This window comes from Rissa tridactyla, chromosome 1 (assembly GCF_028500815.1).
Source record: "Rissa tridactyla isolate bRisTri1 chromosome 1, bRisTri1.patW.cur.20221130, whole genome shotgun sequence".
NCBI classification, from domain to species: domain Eukaryota; kingdom Metazoa; phylum Chordata; class Aves; order Charadriiformes; family Laridae; genus Rissa; species Rissa tridactyla.
In genome coordinates, this window is record NC_071466.1 from 140,164,982 (window position 1) to 140,186,635 (window position 21,654).

At 39.3% G+C, this 21,654-nt stretch overlaps 1 protein-coding gene across 1 annotated transcript in view; it reads left to right on the top strand.

Annotated features, from left to right (window-relative positions):
- VWF (von Willebrand factor) overlaps positions 1 to 21,654 on the top strand; it is a 145,598-nt gene that overhangs the window by 111,508 nt on the left and 12,436 nt on the right. Inside the window, exons 39-47 of the mRNA XM_054220138.1 lie at positions 1,912 to 2,014; positions 2,124 to 2,198; positions 2,736 to 2,840; positions 3,328 to 3,533; positions 5,127 to 5,276; positions 12,938 to 13,048; positions 14,969 to 15,152; positions 16,060 to 16,100; positions 21,047 to 21,163. Of these exons, the coding sequence (XP_054076113.1) occupies positions 1,912 to 2,014; positions 2,124 to 2,198; positions 2,736 to 2,840; positions 3,328 to 3,533; positions 5,127 to 5,276; positions 12,938 to 13,048; positions 14,969 to 15,152; positions 16,060 to 16,100; positions 21,047 to 21,163 (1,092 nt within the window). The remainder of the gene's footprint in view (positions 1 to 1,911; positions 2,015 to 2,123; positions 2,199 to 2,735; positions 2,841 to 3,327; positions 3,534 to 5,126; positions 5,277 to 12,937; positions 13,049 to 14,968; positions 15,153 to 16,059; positions 16,101 to 21,046; positions 21,164 to 21,654) is intronic.

Sequence of the window (21,654 nt, forward strand, 5' to 3'; positions counted from 1 at the left end):
GCTATTGCAAATGCAGATTAAAGTCTAGGATCTGTGTGTCTTAAATCCCTGAATCCTCAGGCAATGCAGTGCACTTCCCATTTAAATAATTGTTTCAAGCCCTCATGGAGAAAAGCTCAGCGCACATCTTGGGAATAATGTCTGCAGCGATATCTACTTGTTTCTGCAGAAGTTCTGAAATTCATGAGTTGTTGCATGCCCCTTAATGGGGTTTTAACTCTGACAACCTCTCGTCTGTACCCCGATGGCAAGGCTTAGATGCAGCTGCTGTGTGGATGGGGAGGTGGAGGGCAGGGGAGGATCAGCTCACACAGCTGATTTGCGTCTCCACCATTGCAGGATTAGCTGTGTGAGCAATACAACAGGCAGTGCAACTGGTGGTGGGTTATGACTTCCTTAACCCCCTTCTTTCCCTCTGATGTTCGTTCCTCTCTTCCTTTCTACCTCAGATTGTGCTTGGGTTTACAGGATTCTCAGTACCAACACCCATATAGGGCTCTGCTAACACCATGCTCTCTCTTGCTGTGTCTTCTGGTATTAGAAAGTCCTACTTATGCTGAAGAAAACCTGTGCAAAAATCAAGGCTGCTGAAAATGTTAGAGCAGCAAATATTGTGTTTCTCTTTCTCTGTGTCTTGAAATGTCTGCATGCTTTTCACATCACCACCTGCAAGTGTAGGCATTCTCTATCAGCTGTATTCTCAGGACTTTTTAACCCTGAGGCCATTGAATGCTCTGGCAGAGGGTTCGGAGTTATTTTTCCAAGCTCTGAGATAATGTTCTTTACTAGCATCAATGCAAGCTTTCTTTGACTAAAATAGATTTCCTATGGATTAACCAATCCTATGTGATTCATTTCCTAAGCTTTGTTAAACCTCTGGTTGGCTTGTTCTAGCACGCCTGGCGTCTTTATCCTTGCCATGCCGTTAACCTTTGAAAGGTTAAACTGTCCTTTCAAGACTCCTGTGATGGCTTAAAATACATAGATATCTCTGGGCACAGGTTGCAGTATGCTTAAATATTTCCTTCTTTCTTTTTACTGAAGGTCTTGGCAGACGGTTATTTTTAAACTGCGCTCCAGGGTTTTCTGGATGACACCTTTTCCCTTTGTGGCACCCTAGCCTACTCTACATTTTCTTACCCAGAACCTGGATCAATTGAGCAAAGTAACGTTATTGTCCCATAGTGCATCTTTTCATTCTTACCTCCCTATTCACATGTGTGTTAAATGCGGATAGTTCTTTATAGGTAATTTCATCTTTAACCTCAATGATTTCCCCCACTTTCACCAGAAGGAGCAGTGGCTGAATAATGATACATTTTACTGGCAGTATCTGAATGTGCTTGTTACCTCCAGTAATGTCGCCATAGTGATTGTTTCAGATTTGGGGTTACTAATAGTGCTTTTCCAGTCTTCAATCCAATGGGAAATCAAGTGATGACACCCCACATATTCTTAATAAAAAATATGCACCGTTTATGTCTCTCTGTTTAAGTACTACTAATTTGGGAAAGCAGCCACTTCCATGTATTTCCCAAAATATTGTTGTTTCCCTTATTACCACTGAACAGCCAATCATGGTATGTAGTTGCACAAGTCCACTGTTACTCACAATAGCCTGAGATTGCATTTATAACATCGGAGCATTTTTCATGCTTAAAACAATAGTAATTCCTCACCCCATTCATCCATTCTTTACATCTTTTGCTAAATTGGTACACGACAGTCATTTCAGAATTATGTGTCTCCTTAGGCTCTTACAGTTAACAGAACAAACAACCAATCCTGCATAGAGTCTTCTGGTTTTCCCATCACTAACATACCAGTGACCAGAATATTTGATTTCTTTCTAACAATCAGTTGGGTTTTTTTGTTGTGTTTGTTTTTTTTTTTTTTTTTTTTCTCATGCAGCACATGGAAACGTGGATTCCTGACAGTGAGCCTTGCAAGATGTGCACGTGCCTTGATAACAAGAAAGTGAACTGCACGGTCCGACCTTGCCCTACTGCCAAACGTAAATTGCTTTAACTCCACGTATGATTGGACTTCAGTTGATATTTTTGTTACCTAGTTTTCTAGGTCATATCCAAACTTGTTTTATGGATGTTTTCTTCTTACTACAGCTGTTCAGTGTGGTCCCTGTGAAGTCCCTCGTCTGCGCAGGGACGCTGGCCAGTGCTGCCCCGAGTACGAGTGTGGTAGGTTCTCATAAACTGTTGAAATCTTCTTGGTCCATATTTTTATCAGATGCTTCAAAAGTATACAATCCCTTCTTTTATTTAATGCAATGCTCCATTTTTGAAACCACTGAATGACTGTACGATCATCCGTGTGGAAAAATAAACAGCTCCTGAGGATGTGAGTGTCTATTCACTTCTGACTTGACTTTCTCCCTCTTTCTGTAAGAGGTGAGGAAGGGAATGGACCAATTTGTTTTTGTCTACATGACATTAGAATGGTCTCTTTTCAAATATCTGTTTTTGCATGGTCTATATTTGCAAATTAAATATAACATTAGAACCTTAATCCTCATAACCCAAGCTTGAACTGTTCCCTAAGCTATTTTGAAAACAAACTCTGACTTGCTGAACTCTTACTTACTTCATGTTTTAGGATAGCAATTGAATGTAGGGGAAAAAAGTTTAATGGGGACATGCATGTGTGTGTGTGTGTCTTTTCTTGAGGACTAACTAGTCAGGTGTGGTCTTACACACTCTCTCAATTTTTCTTCTTAGTCTGTGATCTGGTTTCCTGCGATTTGCCTCCTGCCCCTGTCTGTGAGTTTGGCCTGCAGCTTGCTCTGACCAACCCTGGAGAATGCCGACCCAATTACACATGTGGTAAGATATTTTTTTTTTTTTAGCAGGGAGTGACACTGGAACACTGCATTTGAGCAACACTGACAACTTCCTTTAGACATTATTTTTTCCCTCTGAAAGGTTTAATTTTGGAGCCAACGGGCATGTAGTGATTTCACAGACTTGGAAGAAGGGTATTGTTGGCCCTTTCTAAGCACACTTTTGAATTAAGGAAAAGAGAAATACTTGACTCTTGGACGTGTGCGCTCTGACCTTTATGCTTATTTTATGAATCTTTTTGATTGTGTATGAGACAAGAATATTTTGGCAGGGTAGGAGCTTTTCCTGAACCTGCAGCACAATCTTTGACCCGGGCCTTTTATATCTGCATTACTTGTTAGTCTTTAAGTAGATTTATAACCGTTTTCAGTAGCGATTAGTGCCTTGCTGCCAGAGAACTGTCTTGTTCACTTGCAGCAGCACTCTGAAATGCCGTGTGCTTGACATGGGACCTTCCTTTTTCTGCTAGCGTGTAACAGAGAAGCATGCAGCTTAGTTCAAAGACCTTCCTGCCCACCGCATCGAGAGCTGACTGTTAAGAAGACCGAGTGCTGTGATGAATATGAGTGTACCTGCAGCTGTACAAACTCGACAGTGAGCTGCCCTCTGGGATATCTATCCAGATCTCTCACCAATGACTGCGGCTGCGTATCTACCACCTGTGCTCCAGGCAGGGTAAGGGGAATGAAGTGTCACCTCCACAGACGAGGTTATCTTTTATACATGGAGTGACAGCACCAAAGCAAGCGGCCAGCTAGGTATTAACAGACCCCCAACAAGACTACCGGATAATGATGCCAGGGCATTTTTAATTTACATGTGTCTGAGAGAAATACACTGTTGCCTCACACTGTTGCTTGTTTTATTACGGTCACTTATTCTGACATAACCAGTCCATTTTTTGTGACTTTGACATAATCAGATTTTACATGTATATATGTATAGAAACCAAAACCACGTGAAACTTCAAGGTCATTCAAGCATTAGGATTTTCATAGGTAACTTTTAAATTTCTAATTTGCTTCTGGATAACAGACGTACATGCTTTTGGATCAGTATAGATACTATATATTCTTTCAATCCTATACTAACTTTATTGAAATATTTGGGACACCTAAACTCCTTGTGCCCATTGATTACCTTTGCCTCTGCCTGAGGAGGCATTGCATCTTATATGAACGATATTGCCACTTTTAAATTTTTGTTGAATTAATATCTGATTCTATTAAAGCTTCACCAGAATATTTTTTTTTCTTATTTTGCCAACCTTTTATTAAGTTGTTATATTATGTTAACCCCTAAGATAAGGTTACTTAGAGGAGAGGTTGAAGGACAATGTAACCTTTTCATTGAAGCAACCTTACCTAAGAGCATAACATAGGGTTACACTGTCTTGCAGCTTAGGAGAGCTATCCTTTCTTTTCTGTTGCTAAGTAGTTCATCATCTTGCATAAGTCATTTTATGTCTTCATGACTTTCTTGCTATATCTATAAAAATAAATGATGTTCATCTCTTCAATAACATACTGTAAAATTTACTAATAGAAAGTGCAATACAAGAGATGTCACTATTTTTGTAGTAGCTTTGATAGCCTAAGGATACAAGACAATGAATGCTTGTAGCTCAAAGTAGGATCTTTTTGGATCAGCTGATTTACTGGGAGAAGTTTTGCATGCACAGCTCCTTCTACAGGACTCACTGTTTATTATTTCTAAATATTGGGTCAAATTATACTTCCAGGGAAACTGAGTCAGACCCTGGACAATTCCACCGACTGCAGATAAAATTCTCCAATTTATTTTTTATAAAACACTAGCTTTGGTTGCACTTGTTTTCTTTTCCTCATCAGCGTGGCCACAATTTTAAGACCTGTAGCATTTCTACTGGGTTCAAAATATTCCATAAAATCTATAGAATCATAGAATCATTGACTGGTTAAAGTTGGAAGGGACCTTAAAGATCATCTAGTTCCAACCCCCCTGCCATGGGCAGGGACACCTCCCACTAGACCAGGCTGCTCAAAGCCCCATCCAGCCTGGCCTTGAACACTTCCAGGGATGGGGCCCCCACAGCTTCCCTGGGCAACCTGTTTCAGTGTCTCACCACCCTCACAGTAAAGAATTTCTTCCTGATATCTAATCTGAATCTACCCTCTCTATGGTAGGTTTCACATCTTAAAAAGTAGTCTTTTGGAGCCAGCAGTGTGCCCTTACAGCAGCAGTGTACGTGTAAGTGCTCTTTCATGTATTCATTGTTGCATTCAATAGGTCTGTGTGCACAACAACATAGTCTACCCTGTTGGGACAACCTGGGAAGATGGTTGCAGGGAATGCTCTTGCACGAGTATGAGGGATGATGTTACAGGGCTTCAGATGATGGAGTGTCATGACAAAGCATGTAACACGTTCTGCTCTCGGGTGAGTAACATTTAAATCAGTACATTAGCCAGCAGGGCCCTGATAGGGATCTGAAATGATTACTTTTAAACATGCATGTTTAGAGAAACCAGAGAAAAACAGAAAATACGTGTTGTAGCAACGAATTATCTTGGGAACAGGGTTTAAGAGGGCCTGAGCATTACTGACTTTACTTTAGGGTTATTGTTTTAAGATCATATCCTGCTGCCAAGGAAATCAGTGACAAGTTTATTTTATATTTCAATAAAAAGGGAACTGCATCCTGAAGTGTCTGTCGTTTGCACCACTTGCATAATAAGTACTCATGATGTCTGAAGTTCAATTTCAAATGACTGTTCTAGCTGAAGTTCACTTTTTGGAGAGCCCAATTCAGATCTGTCTATTGCTCAGCTCTGCCCATTACAGCATTAATAACACCGCATGCTGTGGCCTTTATTATGGTCGGACATCTGCTACATGCTATAAAATTATGTGGTCTACTTTTGGAAGCCTGCAAAGGAAGTATGAGCTGCTTTGTTATATTGACGTAGCTGGTCAAGCAGAAGGAGACAGATACTTTGTACAAAAAGTTGGTAGAAGAATTCTAGAAAGGTCAAAGGACTTGGTTACAAGTCAGCAGCACTTGCCAGTGTCATAGATTGGAATGTTTTGACCATAACGTGATTTGTGCAAACAAAAGTTCAAAATGGTTTTTAGACTTCCTTTAAACTACCCAATTTGGATCCCTTCCCTAATATTCCTCACATGAAAATAATGTGGAGAATAAGGAAGTAAAAAAAATCACTGTAAAATTAAATGTGATGCCCTAGAGTTGCATCTTGCTGTGGTATCTAGTACCTTGTACCCATAATCCTTAAGCATTCCCACATCATAGCTTCATGAAGTTAGGGCGGATGGGCCATTGAGTGAGGACAGTGGAAATACACAGCTTGGCTCTGCAGTAAGAGCAGATGACCTAAGAGGTTTCCCAGCCCAGGCAAGTGCTGACAAATCACACCCCTTACCAACTGCCATGTGGCCAGAGAAGTTGTGCCGCAACCATCAGAGTCTACCATAAATACATTTTGCCTCTTTTTAAAGTTTTCAGTATATACATGGATTAATGAAGATTGTTCTTGATGGTGTTGGCCAATTCCAGTGGGGAAAATGCACATCTGACTTGAAGCAGCTCCTCCTTAGTCCATGGTCTGGTGTCTTCACAGTCTGCAAGTTCAGTAGGCTGTGTGGGGCCCAGGTGGGGCAACTAGATGTGGCTATCTGGGATTCAGAATGTTCTCTGCAGGTCTTTTGCTGACCCAGGGGTTTCCCCATGGGTTTGTTCTTCCCTGAACCATGAAGTGAAGCCCAGAAGAAGCTAATTTGTTTTTTTTCCTCAGTGCAGAAGCAAAGATGAGCTAGTTAATGCTATTCAGATCTCCAAGTTGCTTTTAAAATATTTATATTAGGCTATATATTGCATTAGCCCACACAAAATTCAAACAGTTGCCCAAGCAGCAAGTGTTTCCAGATGTGTGTTGTAACATCAATGCTTCAAGTGGTCCAGTAACTGATAAAAGTCTGCATGTTGGCCTGTGACTCAACGGACTGCCCCGGTGTTATTACAGGTGAGCAGCTGGAATATGTCAGTGGGAAAAGCAAAGGAAGTCATACTACAGGAACAACTGCAAACCTCTTTAATTAAGAGGGACAGGTGCTGCTTCTGTGTTTGACTCACTGTGCTCACTGGGATGCTACGTTCTGGGTTTTCCAGTGCCACATATGACACAAGATTCACTTGGTTTTGTCTTCTCCAGGAGTAGGCTTTTTTCTTCTTGTTGGAAATACAGTAAATCTCCAAATACATCATGCACATTCCCCTCCTCCGCCAAGTCTCCAAATCTTTGCAGCCTGTTTCCCACTGTTCCGTATTTCCCCGGTTTTTTTGTTATTCTTTTGAATGAGTCCCATTTATGTGGTTCCATTCAGAACAGAGGCTAAGAAAAATCAACACGTGATCTCTCTGCTTTGGTTCAGTTATATTTGGAAGAATGCTCTTCATTAGCAAACCTTGTATATACAGCTATGAGAAGTTAGAGGTGTTCTTTTTTGCTTTTGGAAAGACATCATTAATAATGTGTCTGGGAGACAAAGGCTGACCTCGGGCATAGAGCATAAATGTGCAGCACCTCACAGCTGAGTTAAAGTTCTTGTAGAAACCCTACTTTGTCTGACTTGTTTTAAATTCTCGTTTGGATTTATGCTAATATATATTTTAAAACAGTCACGCATTGAAATTTGACTATGAACATTTCAGTTAAGCAAACCAATATCTGAAAGGCAATTCTCTCTTCTGAACTCTATTAAGCTAATTGTGCCTCAGTTTCCAAAGAATATCAAACACCTGAATAGTACTGTATTTCAATATGACTTAACTTACAGCCTCTGTATCAGAACCAGGCTGGACAGCATATAGGTATGTGCACCTGAGAAGGTGTAAAAAGATATAAACTTTTAAAATTCATAGTTTTCTCTACTGTGTCTTAAACACTGCATTGTTCCAGAACAAAAAGCCAATCCATTAAAAAAACCCAAAACCCAACAAACCAAACTAATGCTCTTTCTGCAAGCATACAGCTTGGTAAGAAAGCTTGAGGGTGCCTAGTGCAGCGAAAATCACGAGGGTGGATTTCAGCTTTTGCAAGAGAATCCCTTCAATTTCTAATAGTAGAAGAAACTTGTTTCTAATATGGCAATTATGAAATATTAGATCTAAAGTATGAGGCTGTCTTTTGGCTCATAGCCATAACTTTATCAATAATCTGTTATTCCACTAAAGTATCGCTAATGCAGACCTACAGTTTCTTGACAAATCAGCCTTAAGCATTGCACTGTCAAAAAGTTTTCTAAAAACAAACAAAAAGCCTTGGTGGAAACCATGCCAGTTCTTTTTGGGAGTTTGCCATTTCCTCTGCTCTTTTAATGGTTACCAAAGTTGTACAACCAAAACTGTAGCTGTTGGAGAGTGTGGATAGCTCAGATTTTCCTTTTTACCTTTGCTTATTCCTGATTCAGTCGATACACATATCAAGGACCACAGAAGTTCTGTAGTCCAGTTTGAATTGGCTTTGAAGCTTATTTTTCAGTTCAGATTAGATGACATTGAAAGTTGTAATGATATTAAAGACATATCTTAATCATGGATCATTACTCAGATGATATCCAAACTCTCTGCTGCTCATGGTTGTGCAGTATCATTGTTGACTGTGTCATCCGACTTCTGTGAAAACAGCCTATGGCTTTTTATCTAGCTACACAAAAAGAGAAAAAAAAACATGATACATGTACCAGCTCCTTCACCCTGATGAATGGACAGTGCTACTGTCCTGAGCATGACAAAATCAAACTCAAACCCTAACTGTTGTTTTAGAAGGTAAAGAAATGCTACGGGAAAAGAATGGATGTTTCAATAAAATGAACCAATCCCATAGTTCTCTGAGGATATTAACAGCAAATACAGACTTCTCACTTGTGAACCAGATATGGGTTTGCTTCATTCTATGTTATAGTCCCCTCACTTTTTCTGTCTTCTTTCTTTCTCTTATCAAAGTTTTGAGAAAGCAAGCAGATTGCTGTAATTATTGCATGTGCCACAAGGAGGAGTGTTGTCTCCCTCCTGGAGCTTCTTCAGAAATTATTTCTCTGAAAGTACAGCAGACTACATCCCTTTAGAGAATCGTGGCGATAAAATGGATAACAGCTTTCAAAACACCTTAAAAATCGCTAGTATACTAATGCAAAGGGAGCACTTGCTTTGCTCAATTTCTGTCAATGTTCTTGGAGTTAGGTACTTTGTAAGTGATATAAAAGAGTGTGGTTTAAAGCATTGGGTAATTTAAAGTGCTCAATGATTATGAGAAGAATGAAGCATAATTTTCTGGGATAAGTGTTTAAGGCAAAGCCATTTGGCTAAGTGTGTGTAAATTAATTAGGTTAGATTTTTCAAGCCTCCTGATGACTGTGTTAAATTTAAATAAAGAACATTCACACCGTACGTGCAAAGGCATAGTGAATGATGGTTGCAATAGATGCTGACTAGAAAATTTATGGCTTTAATCTCCAATATTTCAAACGTATATTTTCCTATGAAGTAGCATGTAAAGCATGGTAAATGGCTTAATAGTGTGTATTAAGGAGGTCAAAGAAATTAATGTAAAAGGAAGACTGTTGTTTGAATATTAGATGTGCAGGATCCCATTTAAAAACTGTGAAAGCCTTGGCGGGAGGTAATTCCAAACATCCTGCTTGCATTTTAAAGCATAATTTATTATGGAAATTAGGAAATGATACCTTAATGTTCTAGAGATTTGCAAATGGAGAATTAAGTCCTCACCTGGGGTAAATGAGTGCCGCTCCAGGGAAATCTCTACGATTGTGGTGATTCATCACCACTGAAGATTTTTCTTTCAGCATTTCAAGTTGATTTATATCCACCCTACTGGGTTTTTCTCGATCTACTGTTGTCATTTTCATTCTCTTTCATTCCTTCAACCCTTTCTAGGTACTATAATCTCAATATGTAAGAGGAAAATACTGGAGCCTTCTTAAAAATACGACATTGAGGAACAATCTCCGTTCATTCTTTCCGATTTGTTGGCCAAAAGGCAGCTGACAAGAGTTTTATGGACAAAACCTTAGTACCCACGAGAAGATGAACTCTATATCCTGAGCAATCCTAGTGTGAAAGAGGGAGGGCAGAAATGTGCCAAGCCATAGCTTGTGTGGATCCCTCCGGGAGCTTTGAGTAGGCGACGAAACCAAAATGAGCGTTCTCTGAATGCTACAGAATTAATTTGCATTCCTCTTTCAGTTGTCGCAGGACAGGCACCAGTTCAAAAGTGGGTGTAATTCCCCCCCGCCATGTAGAATGTCTTAATCTGTATGCTTTCACCCTCTGCGTGGGAGATCAGCTTTATCTCAGCATTTGTGTTTGATAAAACAGCCTGATCTGGCGGCATATCTGAGCACTTGTCGGGTTCTCCATCGCAGCTGCTGATTATCACTCCCACATCAGCCACCTGAACTGGTTCAAATGCGAGGGGTGCCTTGTGTTGCCTTATCCCTTACCTCCCCGGGGCACGATCCTCGAGTCCTGAAGACTGTCATCTGCCTTTCAGCGTGACAAATGGTCAGACACTTACCAAGGACCACTGAGTTCTAATTCCCTATTTGAGGTTTGAACTCTGTGGTGTTTTTTTTTTTCTAAAAGGCAAGATGCGGAGGAGGAAGAAAGCATCAGATCCAGTCCAGAAAAAGCAGAAGACAAGCGGAATATTAACTATAAGTGCATCCCTGAACAACCTGTTGCAAACTGGCACATCTATATGCTAGTGTCTATATGCTAGTAAATGAAAAATAATGAAGGAAGGGGCAGACACTACTTACTATGCCTAGTTCAATCTAACATTAACCTTCAACAGCATAGTATCTGAAACTAGTTCATGTTCATAGGTTGTGCAGCTCAGGAATAATCCTGGTAGCATACACTCTTTGTACATAAATCATCTTATTGGAAAAAAAAAAATAATAAAAAAACACCTCAAAATGCACAAAACGCACAATACATTTTCCTTTTCTTAGGTGTAACCTTTAACATTACCACCTTTAGAATTAAGCATAAAATAAAGCTTGCTTTATTCCTGTGGGCCCAAATTTCCATGGTCTGAGGTAGGAAAGATGGTGTTTTCTGATGGTGAAATATGGGAATCACTGTCCACCTTAGTCCTCAAGTACAGGTGGATACTTTGCTTTTTCAGGAGCTCTTAGACTGCTGCAGTTTGCAGATTTGTCTTCTGAAACAGGTTTGTAGTCTATGGTGGTTCTGGGGCTGTGTTAGGAGAAGCTCAGCACGTGCTGAGGTCAGGAGCTGCGACCTCCTGCATTTCTTCCCCTTAGGAGTCAGAGCCCCCACATTTTGAACGCACCGAGCACCAAAAGGGCCAATCAGGCAGGTTGAACTGTCCAAAACCAACATCTTTGTCAGTGCCTTAGGGGTGCAAATCATCCCTGAAGTCTGAGGCATAGCAAGCACTTTTTTGTTTGCTCTTTAGAGGGCTCTGTTCAAACCCACTTTAGTGAAATTTAGGTCCCGCGGCTGGATTTTGCTTTTTTCTGGGCACAAACAGCTCATGGATTTTTACTTCTCTGAGTTTGCCACACAAATAAAATGTTGTATCCGATACTTGAGCTGCTTCAAGCATGTATTTAGCAGATAAAAGTCATATAAAACAAAATGCTCAACAGCACAACTTTTTCCACAAAGCTAGATCAAACTCTGGTATTCCGTTTTTACGACATTATACAAAATGCACTTTCATATGAAAGTTTGTTAATTATTGAGGTTTGCTAATGTGCTTCATATTACAAATGAAGGACAGTTCATGAAGGGAGGGAGCAGTTGTGAATACTTCAGCAATTCAGTCCAAAGAGGTTGACAAAAATGAAATTATGCTTATTTTCATTGACATTTTTCACATGAACAATATTTTCTTTGACAGAACATCTTTCCTTAAACTCTGTATTGAAATCAGAGTAATGTTTTGCCTTTGGAGCTGCCTAGCTATTAAATGCAGAATATATTATTTCTAATTGACTAAAGTTCCTTGCTTTATTTCACTTAGATACTCCAATGTTTGAATATTTGTCTAGTTGCTTCAGGAAACAGAAAGATGAAATGATCAGTCAAAACTGGTCCCTGTTTTTTAGATATGACTCGTATCTAAAAACAGAGCTGATTTAATGTAGTGATTTTTAAACTGGATTCTTAACATTCACATATAGTTTTCTCTCAAAATTTACCAAATAGCACGGCAATTCTGACAGTTACCCTTAAAAGTGGACTTACTTCTTTTTCCTTTTGCACTCCTCTGTAGGGCCATTTTATTGGAAAGACTTGCTCTTTACAATTTGCTAATGCATAAACAAAATGGCTTATACATGATAAACTAATATTTGGAAATGACTGCTGCTTAATGCTGTTGAAATAGCTCAGTGTCGTCTGAAAGAATTTTTCTTTTACCTCTTCCCTTTCCATTTCTGCCTGTTTATGTCATTGTTCTTTTGTCTTGTGTCAAATCTTTGCACTATTACATATTTGAGCAGATCCTAGCAAAAGGAAGATGTTTCAGGGTGATTTCAGATTTTTTTTATTCTTTTTTCTTTTTTGTTTTATTTTTAATGTCAGGCACCATCAATATTTTCTGTACTCCAAGAAGGCGTGCTCTGTACCACACTAGAGAAGGTGTTATCCTTACAAGGCCCGTTAGTTGATTGGCATGACCTGAGCAAAGATAGTACCTAGAATTAGTCCATGTAGCTGAAGTGACTGTGTCTTCAAAAGTTATATTAAGCAGGAACTAATGAGATAAGAATTTCTGCTCCTAATGTTGTGCGCATTTTAATTTTTCCTGGCAGATAATGTTAACCATTTCACAGGATGCTGAGCTGGGCGGACCATCTGTTTGTTTTGTAATGGCCGTGTGTGGCCTTACAGTTCTGTTTTCAAACTCCCCTTTCCATAAAGAGTTGCTAACATTAAACGTTTTTCCCAGCATTTTCTTTTAGGACTAATCTTCCCATTTGTCTCCTATTCCTGGATCAGTCAGTCCTTTTCTTTTCTCCTACAGGGTTACAAGTATATTGTCCAAGAAGGGGAGTGTTGTGGGAGATGCCAGAAGACTGCCTGTGAGGAGCAGCTACTCTGGTCTCGGGGTGATGCAGATCCTCGTTTGCATGAGGTGAGGTGGCGATGGTACGGATGCTTCCTGTTCTAGCAGAAGTGCCCTGGAATTATTTTGTGGTCCATGGAAAGAGGTGAAGAAGATATGACCTATTTCTTCTAGACATCAAGCAGTGCTGAAAAACAATGGTTTTTGGGGTGTGTGACTGACTTGGTTCTAACAAGCAAACCCTCCCCACCTTTTTTGGGCTCTAAGGGAGCAATATTTTTGTGTAAAATTAGTAATTTCACAAATGGTAGATCAATAGAATGTTAATGGGACATGATGCTTCTCTGGCTGTAGGCTATTTGTTTAAATCATCCCGATTAATTTGTATTACTCTATGGATAGCAGGCAGATGGCGTAGTGGATTGCTTGAATTTCAGTGTCCTATTCCAATAGGATATCCTATGTGGTACACAATGAAATATCAGGAAGTAAATGAGGATAGAAACATGAAGTATTCTCTGGTTGCTAAAGATGATTGCTGCATGTCAGATCAGACTGCAGTGGTCCAGGCCATACTTGTTTTCTGCTCAAACTAACAATTTATTTTCAGCAGTGTGCCTCTTCCCTTAGGATTCAAAGAGCCTAGCGGGAAGTGAGTGCATGAAGCAGCCATTTAAAACATTCTGCAGATGCCCTACACTCTCGAAAGCTACATGGACATTTGTTTCTTTTCTGGCCTACATTTTTAATTCCTTCAGGCTATTTAGTTTGTTCTGTCCCTAACCCAACCGCCATTGGCAAGCCTTTGCCTGCCCCAATAGCATTAAATTGCATAATCTTATGCACAGTTTTGGATTAAACAAAGGCAAGAACAGTAAATTAAATCTATTTAAAATAATAGACCTTCTCCCCATCTTTTCTTCCCTAAGCGTTGTTCTTTTTTATAATACGTCTGTGTTCTCATCTACATCTCCTATGTCTCACATTCACATATTTAATATTAACTTCTTAATTGCTTCTTTTACAAAGGCAGTCTGCATATCATTTTTCAGCCTGCATCTTCCCTGATTTTACCAAGGCCATTTCTTAATGTGGATCAATATTCTTCTCTGCTTCATAAAACAAGCCTCTACAGGGACAATTTTAATGTCCCACTGTGTCTTACTGATTTCTGTTGTCCTTATACTTTGCTGTCTCTTTCTTCGTGTGTCCTCTTTCAACTCTTTTGTCATTAACAAAGAACTAAGTATTTAACACATAAAAGTATTCCCTAGCTTTCTAAGAAAAGATGTTTGGATTTACTAGAGTTGGAGATCAGATTTCACTGTCACTGTTCTTGAAGTGTATTCAGAGTGTTATGGGTGGCGACATACAGCTTCAAAGCAGTGATAGCTTCAAAGCAGTGATAGCTCCCCTCTGCATTGAACTGTGAAGCATCTTCTTTCTGGCCTGTGGTGATGCCTCTTCCCATAATAGCACTTGAAGTTCCCACCTCATCTGACCCATGGGTCATTGTAATCAGCAGCGCTGTCAATAAGATCCAGTCTTTTCTACGTTTGCAAGTTTTTTCAGGTCTAGAGCCTATTGCCAAAGCCTCTTTTGGGCTTAGTAGAGCTGATTTGCAGCAGGTTCCAGCAGAAAGAGGGCCAGCTCGGGTACAGCACACTGCAGTGCAGCCAGCTACCGGGTAACAAATGTAGGTTTAAATTTAGCTAAGAGTGCTTTTTCTCCTTCACATGTTATTTCACTTGGCCCTTTATTTTTCACCTTAAGGATACTCCTGTAACTCCTATAGTCTACAAACAAAGCAGAAGACTGTTCTACAAACTGATTGTCGTGATAAGGATTTGTGGAGAACTGTTGCGTGACAGACTTCTGGCACAGTAAACGTGCTTTTGCAAACCAGCATGTTGGCTGTGGTGGTCTTCTCTCTATCCAGTGGCACAAATACCGCTGCCTATATTTAATCCTTTTACAATTTCCCATCAGGTCGGCACAGAGTGGCGATCGCCTTTCAACCCTTGCATTATCAATGAGTGTGTCCGGGTGAACAACGAAGTTTTTGTGCAGCAGAAGAATCTTTCTTGCTCTCAAATGGATGTGCCTGACTGTCCAGAGGGAACTGAACTGCGTTGTGACCAAATAATAGACTGCTGTCCTTCTTGCAGATGTGGTAAGGTTTTGTGTATGACAAATGGAATCAAGAATGAATCGTCTCATGTGTTTATCTCCTGTTTCTCAACAGCAATTTCAAAAGTTTGTGTTACGTGAGTATGATACTACTTTGAAGCTCTCCAGTATAAGCTAGATGTTGAGTACAATAGCACCTGCTGCTATTACTTCCTCTTTCCAACTGATGTTCACTGTCTCCTTTTGAACTACTTACCACTGAAGCTATTTTGCGTTGCTTCAGAGGCATACCAGGCTATGTCTCTACAGCTCTAGCCTGCATTGTTAAGCATATAAAAGAGGTCCTGAGGTGCTTTTGTCCTAGGAAGGTTCAACGCTCTCCCAGGTGCCTCCTATGAACAGGGAGTTTGCACGCAGCCATGCTGTCTTCTGTGTGTCTCCGAGCGTTGTGGTTGTGGCCATTTCCTAGCACAGACTTGGATCAAAAGTGCAAATCAGAAGATTTGGCTAATTGGCCTCAGTTTGAGAAGACTCACAGTCAGGTTTAATTGACCACAGCGTGAGAAGCTAGCAGTGGGAGGAGGAGGAAGAGAAATACGCAATGTAACTTGCAGAAAACCTGAGTGCACCTTCTGAGAGTGCAAGACTTGAACTGGAGGGAAAAATTTATATGGTGCCATGTACTTGTTAAAAAAAAAAAAAAAAGCAACCAACAACTCAGCAAGAGATATTTGGAGGTGTTTGAGGTGGAATTCAGGATAACTATGACAAATTGTTATCTTTCAAGATCTAACGTAATAGGGCTCAATCATGCCTCTTTACAGTGAAACTGGATCTAAATGTCTTCAATTGAAAATATAATAAGTCAAAAAAACACACCTGTGGTTTATTAAATCTTGGTAATGTCATGATAAAGGTAACGCTAAGTGGAATATTATCTTCTTTTTCAGTACCCCTGAATGGTTGTCCTTTGAATGGAACTGTTATTGGGGTAAGACACTATTCCTTTTATTTGCTGTGATAGTAAGACATTTAGATATACGAATAAGCCTTTGAAGAACACAAACTTGCCAAAATATACATAAGCTTTGTTCAGACAGAATCTCTGCAAGAGAGATTTGGGGTAAAAGCAGTGGCAAGGGGCTCAGCACCTGTATGTCCAGTTGGTGACCCTGCCACAGACTTCCTATATGACAATGAGTATCTCTTCAAAACGGGGACAGTAAAGTTTCCTTATCTTGAAAGGATGCTTGAGAGAAGTGCTTAGAAACTGTGGTACTCTACATTGTGTAATGACTTGCAGGCTACCAAACACACAGGAAACTATCTGCAAGGGATAATCTCAGAAATGATCCTTGCCCACTTTGGGGAAGCAAAAACTTCCCGTATTCTACCTAGAGGATAAAGCAGATTAAAAAAGGATGGAGGCTCTTGCTCCACCTGTGTAGAAGGAGGGGTATCCCTCCTTGGCTCTTAGCAAGGATGGGAAAGCTGAGCTTCCTCACTGTTTGACCTCTGTCCCCTTTCAAGATCCCTGCTGATATGCCCTCAGAGGAAATTTTTTCTCAACTGCATATTTAATGGATAGATTAAGACATGTTTAACCCAGCCCATGACAGTGGGAATGATGGGAGTTGAGCATCTGATCTCATTTATGCCGAATTTTTCTTTGGAGAGCTCTGTCAATTGTCCATTGTTTCCCTAAATCCATATTCTGGCAGCACCTCTGGTGTCAAAGAGCTCTAAATATTCTCATCATCCCCCAGGGAAACAGGTCCTCTTTAGTCATTTAACCTAACTTTTAACCTATGTATTCCTGCATTGTCAATGTATGTCTATCTTTCTTCATATATTTAAAAGGTAAGCTTACCCAAAACTCTTTGGACTTTTCAGGTATGGCAGAGAGAACCTTTCTCCATCTATTTCTTTGGCTTTTGATTTTTTTCATAGTTGATAGGCGTAAGTTTATCAGGTAGAGCTAAAGCCCTGTCATCAAGCATCCATCATTCTGTGTGGGGATTACTTCCCTGTAGAATTAAATCCAAGGAATAACTCTGCCTTTCTTGTCAGAACACTGGGAGAAGGGTTTTAAAGTGGTGAAATCTGAAATAATCTGCTTTCTCTTTGATTCCTCTATTTGTCTCCTCTATAGTATGTTGTCAAAACTAGTTATCGCGTTTTATAAAGGCCATACTTGTAAAGAATGTCATGCAGCATAGTAATTGCTAGCTCTTGCCACCTTCTGTTATATAGTTATGCATATATGTATATATTCTGTGTTGCAAAAAGAATGTGTCTTTCCAGTTGCATGCTGTTCTTTTATGAACAACTAATTTTTTTCTCTTCCAACAAAATCTTTACCTGATCTGTCAAGTAAAGTCTTTGTTCTATTTTCAAGAATTTTAAGATAGTTTCAAATACTTTAAAATAAAGCATAAGCAAATTTTGAAACAAAATGTCATGTTGAAGGCAAAATGAGAAGTATTTGTGTTTTGAATACTTAAAATATTTCAGCTTCTACAGTATTGAAAAAGATTCCTATCTTGAAAAAATTTTCCCAATTTGGAATGAATTCATAAAGAGTTTCAGCTGATGCAAAAATACATTTTGACTCATTCTTATTTGCTATCTGGCTATATAATAAAAGCTGTCTTTAAAATTTTTTTTTTTATTTTAATACAGCTTTTAAAAGGTGTTATTGTTCTCCCTGAAAATTAGCCGTTTTATCAAATATTGCCTGTGCAAGATTTTGAGGGTGTAGGTAGGCCCCAGCTGTTACATTACTTCTGTGCTCTTGCTGTCGCAAATGTCAAGCATTACCGAAGTTAGCATTCAACAAAGCAGTTACCAAAAATATGTTCTCAGGATGGAGAGAGTGTGAAATTCGAGTTGCGATACAATCTTGGAAGATTTCTAACCAAAGTGGCCATTTTTATTTAAAAAAAATTAAAATAATTTAAATTAGAGCTTATATTAGAACTTGCCTTAAATTAATGAACTATTCTTTTCAATTAAACTAGCTTCACTTAATGAATTATTGTAAGCTAATTAGCTACATGTCTGAAAGCTTTTGAGCAGCTGGCATTACTACAGCTTCGTCTTACGCTATTCTTTACTTCAGTGACTGTTCCAGAGTTTTAGCCAGGAAGGAAGATGTGGTGTCTACAGAAGTTTATACTTCCTGGATTTCAAAAACTTTATTCTGGGTCCTTTAAGAATAGGTTTCAAATTTCATTTTATATCAGGGGAAAACTTTGCTCCATTAACTCATTCACCGAATAGTTCCAAGTTTTGAGTCTTTTACTGCAGTTCTGTTAACTGACTGTGTCCTTAATCCCTTTACATTTTTGTCTTGTATCTGGTTACCAATATTATATTCCAGTAATTTGGTGTATTGCATTCACTCCACTGTTCTTAACAATGCTGTGGGCTTTAACTGCAGACTTCCAAGCAGGTGGCTGTATTTACCAAAAGGATTATCTGTATCACTCATCTGTTTTCCCAGGCTTTTACTGAGTGACATTTTTGAAGGAGATCTGAGTAGATTTGGGCTTTATGCAGGTTATTTTGGTTGCACTGACTAACGTTGGGTTAGCAGATGTTGACATATAATTCAAAGTTAGCCAAGAAAATACATGATAGGTGTATTATATAAAGGGAAAAAAGATGTATCAATCCATTATTTCACTCATTCCGGTCATGCTAAGCTATGTTTGTTCACAGAAAGCCATTGTTAAAGCCATTAGCACGCTGATCCCTAAATACATTAAATAAATATCACAGAACTAAGCTGTAATGCAAACTTTGGATCAAGGTAAGACCTTTCCCAAAAAGTTCAAGATGCTTGTGTGTGAGGATTTTGTTTCAACGTGTTTCTAGTACGCCCTACGTTCCTGCCTATAACAGTGATTTTAGTATAAACTCAACTTTATCTATTCTTTGTTGCATTTAATTGGAGTGTTAGGATTATTAGAAGATCCAATGAGGATATCAACTATAATATCAATTGTGGCTTTATAGATGCTTTCTTCCTGGTGTGAAAGCCTAGAGCTACTGAGACATTCTGTGATAAGTATTTACTTCTAAAGGGCCTGGTTATGATAGTAAACAAAGCAAAACCAAATATATTTTGAAATGGGTCACCATGATGATGACGTCTCGCATATTTGCAAGGCTTTTGTATGTACACGCACATGCGTGTGTGTTTGTTCACCTGCACATTGCTCTAACCAGTAGAGCAATACTAGCGTCAGTGGTTGAATGCTCTTGTGAGGCCATGTATTCTGTACTAGAACTATCACTCTGGCATCTGAATGCTTTCCAATGTTGAGAGTAAATAAGAAGTCTGGAGTTTCATATGGCATTTTCTATCCATCCCTTTCCCATATGAAAATGTTATGAATGTGTCCTCATGCCTGCACCCATTGAGGTCTTTTAACCCTCCAGATTAATGACCTGATATTCACTGTAAACGGCTAAACCAAGAAAGCTGAAGGGTTCTGTGCCAAGGTCTCAAGTTGGGCTGTTAAAAAGACAGGGGCATATCCCTATAGGTATTACCACCCCATCATGTTGTTTGTGGAGGATCTTTTTTATAGATCTCTACAAAACAAGAAAAAAGTCATTGCTATTGCTGGTGCTTTATAGAAGACAGCTGAGCCCTGAGGACTTCTGTTGTGCCGGGGTGCAGAGTAAGAATGTAATTAAAATTCTGTAATCATAACATTTGTCCTTCAGTGTATGTCAGTGTTGGCTCTGAGCTACCCACAAACCTATTACCTTTACAGTGTTACTCTGGACAGCTTCTTGGTTTTGCTCCGTTTGTTCCATGAGCGTTTACTACTGTGGAACAAGCAAAAAATGGAATTTGAAGATATGCATAGTATGTAGCAAGGGAAATTCCATCCAAAAGAAGTCAGTAGTGAAATTGCATCGGCACTTGAAGCACTACTCAAAGCTTTTATAATCTAGTGATATTGTCTATTTACTTAATTTATTAGGTTTTAGAAGTTCTTTGTGAAAGTCTTTAATAGGCTCCTCCCATTTTGTCCATTCAGCCATAGGAGTTTAGTATTTTGAGGTTGACATGAAAGCCTGTGCACTTGGAAAGCAGGAAGACTTTGTATTTAGAATTCCTTTCAGCACTAGGAATCCACTTACTAACTCCACATCCTCTTGTTTCCCGTTAATAGTTTGGCATTTTTCTCTGTACATTTTAAATGCCATTTTTGCTTGCTTTGAAAAGGTGATGGGATCCAGCAAACAAGGTGCTGGTGAAGAGCTCGGGGAATTTTAATTGTGTACCAGCTCAGACACTGATTTTGTTGTAACTATGGATAAGTCCAGTTCTTCACTCAGTAATTCTGTTTCTGGTTTATTTGTTTGGTTTTTTGTTTTTTTTTTTTTTCTTTCCTCTATCTCAATTTTACACTTTTAGGCCTCTAGAGATTCTAAACAGTGTCATTACAAGAGCAATAACAAGAAATTTCTGCCCATGATCTGTGTGTTGCAATGGCTCAAAAATAAAAACTTGTTGGCAAACCAATTCACTACACTCACAAAAAATGAACTGGTGGCAACTACCTAACACATAGTCAGGATGGGTCATGACAAAATCTTCCTCATCGCTTTCAAGGATTCCTTTCTTTCTTGCTAGCTTTGTAAGCAAGAAAATAAGAAATGCCAATGCCATTTCGCAGATTAAGGAATTCTGAAGTGCTTACTTGAAAAGCGTCCTCGTGCTATGCTGCTTGTTGTAGAATCACAGATGCAAAAATTTGGATCTCTGGAAAGTGGGGGCATCAGTTTTCTAGTTTCTCTTGTAACGAATTGCATTGCAAGATTTAATGGAGGAGACTTAACCTGGCTAGAATTGCTCATTTATATGTGCTGTTGAAGAGATGGTCACTGACTTAAAAACTGTTTCTAATGTTTCAGCCATGGAGACGCCTGATGGTGGATCAATGCACAACGTGTGTCTGTTCCATCCAGTCAACATCTTCTCGGCGATATACTCTGACATGTACAAAATTAAGCTGTCAACCATGCCCAACAGTAAGTGCAAGTGATCTGGATGTTTTCATTAAGAATGTGTCTGATTAGAAGGTCACGTTCTTCGCTGTATATACCAGTTTATTTTCTGTACAACTATGGGACCTGTTGCCTTTTTTGAATTTTTTCTGAGAAGTTGTATCCCCATGTTCTTCTTTACTTGATTTAGATTAAATATACCAAATGTGATCTTAATCCACGGTGTACAAAAGGTAACTTTTCGTTATACTCAGGTCCACAGGCACATCTTTACTGTGTATTTTAGACTTACCTTTAAGGTAAAATAAGGTTTGGCAAACCATTGGCAACAGGAATTGCTGTGTCTTCTTTCCAACAGTATTATCTGACCCTCCAGGCGCCGGCAGTTCAGCCAGGTCTCCATGTTTCAGGGCTTTCCTATGACTATTCTGTACTGTCTAATAGCTGAGCCCAATAATATTTTTTTCTGGTTCCCAGTCATGCTTTAGGTGATTTGAGGCGATTGTCCCCATCAG